The following is a 6006-nucleotide window of genomic DNA, read 5'->3' as shown; positions in this document are numbered from 1 at the left end:
ATGTGAGCATGTGTATGAATGACAGAGTGTAAACTCCATTTCTACAAAACAACAACACAGAACAAGCATTTAACATTTTCTTTTTTACAAATTATATACTTACAGTTTGTTTCATAGTCCATGAATACAGATCAGGCATCGCTGCCAATTTTCATGATCTCTTTAGCATAATTGATGTAGTCATGAAGAAGCCCCATCAGCACAGCAAATGCATGTGACATCTTTTACATTATCCAGGGCAGCCTCCTCCTTTAAAACCACTGTTGCATCAGTTTGGGAGAAAGGACATTCTCCTCTTTGACCAGCATTCATCCCAGTCACCACCTGCTCTTCATCAGTGGCCTAATTTTTTGGAACACAAATAAATATATTTAATATTCTTGTAATTTTTGTCCTCCATTGCAAGTCTGGGAGACCAATATTTTCTTCTGAACAGACATGTTCGCAATGATATAATTTAAGATTTATTCATATAAATATTGGCATGGATTGCTTCTACAATAACTCTGTATTTTCGAAAATACTGATTATCTAGATTTTCAGTGGATTAACAAAAAATTATGAGAGAAAATTAAAAATATCTTCATTTGTGTTCTAAAGATAGACAAAAGTCTTATAGGTTTGGAATGACATGAGGGCAAGTTAGGGCTGTGCAAAAAATCAAATGCGATTTTCCTGCGCATCTCGTCAGTAAAGCAGTAAAGCTCCTGTGATTAGTAGTAAATCTCCAGCACGTGCTTTCAGATGGAGCGGCATTTACTACAGAGCCGTAGTTCACTGACAAGCTACACAAAATCGCATTCAAAATCGCAGGTGATTCATTGCCGATTATGAACGCGATTTTGTGTAGCTTGCACTAAATTTTTTGCACAGCCCTAGGGCAAGTAAATTATTTTTTGTGTGAACTATTCCTTTAAGAAAGGAAGACCAAGAATGATGACTCTCCAAATCAGACAACTCCAAAGTTGGTTTGAGTTCTGCAATGAAAAACATGGACATCAATGGTTTACATAAAATATTAACACGTAATCATACTGTTGTTGCATCAAAATGTGAGGTAAACAGGCAGGAGACAACAGAAACATTTATTTTCTAAAAATAACTCGCATCAATCTCAAAAGAATGACGCTCTCCTATGTCTCTGGCTTTTAACATCTACAAAAACAACAAACATTCTTTAACTCTCAAAAAATTGTTAACATGGAATTCTGAAGTTTACTTGCCTTAAACCGTATTTCCCTCTCTTCTGAAGAAGCTGAGAAAATCACCTCCTCACACAAGCAGGGTTCTATGTCGTTAACTCCCGGCGTGGGCACAATGAAGACACAAAGCTCAACAAGTTTGAAATATTACATGCAAAACATTACTTTTAACAATTATCACTTCATCAGCCTCAAAATAATTAGGTTAGTCTTTATTACATAATGTTGTCTCCTTTAAGGAAACTACATTCAATTTAATCGCGATAAAGAAGATAACAAATTAACATGCAAATATGTTAATAACCCTCTCTTAACACCTCAAAAAATACAAATATTGTAAAATCTTATGTAAATATGACATAAGACACTCGCTGACGTTATATTAAAAGCACCTCTTCCGTTCGGTAAAAGAGACCGTTAAGACTATTTCTAAGGCGAAATCCGCATCCTCGTATTTTTCAATATAAGCTCTTTTCGGAATATTTCCGCCTTACATGAAATATCAAATCTCAAAATACTACCGGACTAGTACCGGACTCACAAACAATGAATCTTTACTTCTTTTCTTTTTAATCTTTTTAATCTTTACTTACCATAAACAGTCTTTCACTCGCACCTGCTTCCATCTGAAGACGCTGAGAAAATGGCGGCTTCTCGCACTGGTGTCGTCCGATGTTAACGTGAAGTGCGTGCTCTCTTTCACGTCCGCGGTCTCAACCCAGCATTTGGGTTGAAAAAACAACTCAGTGTTTTTTAGCGTGCATGCATATATTATGTAAACATAACTTTAACTTTTATTTTGGATGCGATTATTCGCGATTAACTGCTTGACAGCACTACTTTTTACCTTTATAAAGCATTTTTTTTCTTCTAAAAGTGTGCATCATCTTTTGAATCAAATTCTTACATTTAATCAGTGAATTAGAATAAGACATTTGGACTGCTAGTTACCAAACAAATGATATCAGTATCAACAAAATTCATCTTTGCAACGCAGAGGAAACACAGAAGCTGCATCTGAAGAGACATTTAGATGTAGGCCTATTTACACACTGTTTAATTCAGCTCAGAGGGACATGAATGCATTTAACCTGCAGTTACAAATGCATAAATAATATTTTGTTATTTTAAACATAAAACATTGAATACTGATATTTACTATTATTTAAAAAATGAAAAGATACTTTAAATGTGAAATTAAAACCGCCAGTAGGTGGCAGCAAGTCACTGTTAATAAGTGAGTCATTGCGATTAAACCGAATCATTTAAATGGTTGATTCATTCAGGAATGAAGCACCGTCATGTTGCTCAGAGACGCAAAACAGTGCTGTGGCTGTGCTTAGAATTATTTTTGTTGGCGAAATAGCGCAAAAACAGCGTGGCGCGCTCCACAACGGACAAACCAATTACACTTTGAGCTTCGGGCGCATGTCCAAATGATCAAATACACACAAAATATGTCAAAATGGCCGGCTTGGAGAGTATTTACTTAAACACAGTTTATGTCTTAAGTGGAGGAGAACAGCTGGGAGAAAATCCGATGTGTGGCAATATATTGTCTTAAAGTGACAGACTGGCGCTTGGGCCATCAAAATGCAAATCTGCTCTTAATCTGAATAACGTTATAGCTTTAATAAGCATTAATCTATCAATACATACACTGAGAACTATGCAGTGTTCATTTACATTACTTTTAGATTTATTTTGTAGGCTATTACTTACCTGAACAGTAATGTTAGTAGAACTTCATGGTAAAATGACAGCACTGTTTATTTCATTTCATTTGTATATTTGTTTTATTATATTTGTCAGTTTGTTTTACTTTGTTTCTTTGTTCATGTTCTTACTGTATCTTATGTATAAAACACTAAAAATGCCTGCACGCTGGTGCATTTACAAATTGATGTTTTATATTCATTTCATTAAATGTTTATTTTACATTTCAGAATATAAAGCAATGTTAATTCAGCTCTTAATTTGTCATATATATATAAAACAAAAAGTACCGATAAGAATACCGTTAAAGTACCAAACCGATAAGCAGTATCGATAAGAGTAGTAATACTGTTAAAACCTTAATGATACCCATCCCTATCTGTAAGCATGCTGATTTTTAGAGGTGAAAACTGGCACTCTTCTTGTGATATTGACTAACTTTCTTACTGTGGTATTTTTATGCATAACTGTATGGGGAGTGTGTCTGTGTGTGTGTGTCACAGAGAGAGAATGAGACAATCAACATGAATGGTGCTTAGTCTTTCACAAAACATAGCTAACTTAGGGACATCATAACTAGCCACCATATTGATTTACGGTCTTAAATATGTCCAGCCTTTTATCAGGTTGTGCGTCAGTAATAATGGACTGTGGGGAAACAGTGTTCCCTGTGTAGTTACAGTAAAAAATTTGCCTCGATGATTTTTTGTAATCGAGTTACTTGAGGAATCGTTTCAGCCCTAGTGTAAAACAACACCCTTTTTACCTTGTCAAAAACAGCTCGGTTCACAGCGACTCGTTTCAGTGCGTGTCCCTTTAAATGCTAATGAGCTCGCTTACCCCGCCCCTTTCTTCTGTGCGGTGACGAGTCGTTTCTTATGAGGCTGTAAACTTTAGCCACGGAACTTGCTAACTAGCACATTATTTGGAAAGGCGATTTGCAAAGATTAATAAAAAAACCTTATACTCACTTCTTCTGTAGGTGAAGCTGGATCACGAATGATTCGCGCAAACATAGACGCATTTAGGTAGATCGGGGGTGCATTCCCTTCAAAAACAAACGTAATCCACTACGTCTTCAGCGGCTCAGATGTCAGGAGTAAATGATGACTGCTATGTTCATTATTACATCCAACAACAAAACACCTCAATCGCTTAGGATTCATTCTTGTCTACAACTGCTCCTGTGTCGAAACAATGGTGGACTGATGACAGCTCACTCAGGGCAGATCTAAGGCAAAACACCAGTGTCAATCAACAATCGTGGGAGTGGCCTGTGTATGTGTGACATCACACATCCAGGAATCTGAGAACGGCTTGATCTGAGACACTGGTCATGATTTATTGAGATTAAAAAAAAAAAACACTGGATGGATTTTTCTCATTATAGGGTGGTTGTGTACACACACACTGCTAAGACACATTTCAGTTCAAACAACATGTAAAAGTGAATTTAGAATTTTGAGAATGATAAACTTTATTGAGGAAGCAGCACTGGTCCGATTGTTCAGATAAAGTTAGGTGATTAGTTAAACACTACGTCCTGTTAACAGCAGGAAAGCTAATTGTATTCGTAGGTGAACATAAAATATGATACATACAACTGGTGAGCCAGTCAATGTAATGCATATGTCTTAATGGTCTGACATAACAATAAAATGCGACATGAATGATGAAGCATTGTCTGGTTACATCACCTTGCGCCTGGCATTATGAAAACAATGTTTGGGATACCACGATCAAAACTTAGCATATAGACAGTTTGATGTTGAATATTCATCCAAATTAGGGTGAAAACCAAATTATTTGTGTGTTAAAATAACATCTGTGTGTTCAAAATGTAAAGAAATGCTTCTATTACTTCACTGGCCATTGGAGCGAACCAACCCTGTGACGTCACACGCGGTGGTACTGCAAGATGGCGGCGCCCTTGCTCTAAAACCTATAACAAAACATCCTTTTTTCTTTAAAATGGTTACATTAATTATGTTTGTTATATATTTTTTAATCAAAGTGGAAATCACTTTACTAAATAATGTTAACTTAACTGACTGCTTCACTTCCACTTTAAGACAGCACAACAGCATATTGATTGTACTCTATGTCTGTCCCTCAAAGGTTTTTTGAGCCTTTTTTATAGAATATGCCATTTTCCCTAACTTAACTCTATGGTCCGATACTGTCCAGTCCTTTGCTTGTTCATCATCTTGGGTCTATAAATGTAAGTGACTCACATGAGTCATTAAATGACCGTACTGATGTGTGTGTGTGTGTGTGTGTTCAGATCGTGGGCAACGGCAGTGAGCAGCAGTTACAGCAGGAGCTGGAAGATGTGCTAATGGACCCTTCAGTAACTGAACTGGTGGGCGGCCTGGACCATCTGGGAGGGGCCGACCATGGCTATCCCACTACAGCTGTGCCACCGCGGTCCGGCCCAATACCCCCTAAACTTCAGATAGTGCTGCCTGTTCAGGGAGCTCAGGAGAGTGAACTCAATGAGAGATCTTACAGGGGTAAAAAAATAAAAATAAATCATGCTGTTTCCTGTGTGTGTGTGTGTGTGTGTATATATATATATATATATATACCTTTTTTTCAATTTTGTTATGTTGCAGCCTGATACTACAATTGTTTAAAATCATTTTTTTTCTCATTAATCTACACTCCGTACCTCATAATGACAAAGTGAAAACAGAATTTTAGAAATGTGTGTACATTTATTAAAAAGAAAAAAATTAAATAACACATTTACATAAGTATTCAGACCCTTTGCAACAATACTTGAAATTTAGCTCAGGTGCCTCCCATTTCTCTTGATCATTGCCGAGATGTTTCTACACCTTGATTGGAGTCCACCTGTGGTAAATTAAATTGATTGCACATGATTTGGAAAGGCACACACCTCTCTATAAAAATGCCTCACATCTCAAAATGCATATCAGAGCGAAAACCAAGCCATGAAGTCAAAGGAACAGCCTGCAGAGCTCAGAGACAGGATTGTATCGAGGCACAGATCTGGGGAAGGCTACAAAAAATTTCTGCTGCACTGAAGGTTCCCAAGAGCACAGTGGCTTCCATAATTCTCAAA

At 36.9% G+C, this 6006-nt stretch overlaps 1 protein-coding gene across 1 annotated transcript in view; it reads left to right on the top strand.

Moving 5' to 3' along the window:
• LOC107597667 (rab GTPase-activating protein 1) overlaps positions 1–6006 on the top strand; it is a 116639-nt gene that overhangs the window by 30338 nt on the left and 80295 nt on the right. Inside the window, exon 4 of the mRNA XM_016288831.1 lies at positions 5203–5431. Within this exon, the coding sequence (XP_016144317.1) occupies positions 5203–5431 (229 nt within the window). The remainder of the gene's footprint in view (positions 1–5202; positions 5432–6006) is intronic.

This window comes from Sinocyclocheilus grahami, unplaced genomic scaffold, assembly GCF_001515645.1.
Source record: "Sinocyclocheilus grahami isolate Dianchi unplaced genomic scaffold, SAMN03320097.WGS_v1.1 scaffold234.1, whole genome shotgun sequence".
Taxonomy (NCBI): Eukaryota; Metazoa; Chordata; class Actinopteri; order Cypriniformes; family Cyprinidae; genus Sinocyclocheilus; species Sinocyclocheilus grahami.
The sequence above is the reverse complement of the archived record's forward strand: the minus strand, read 5'-3'. Positions and strand labels throughout refer to the sequence as shown.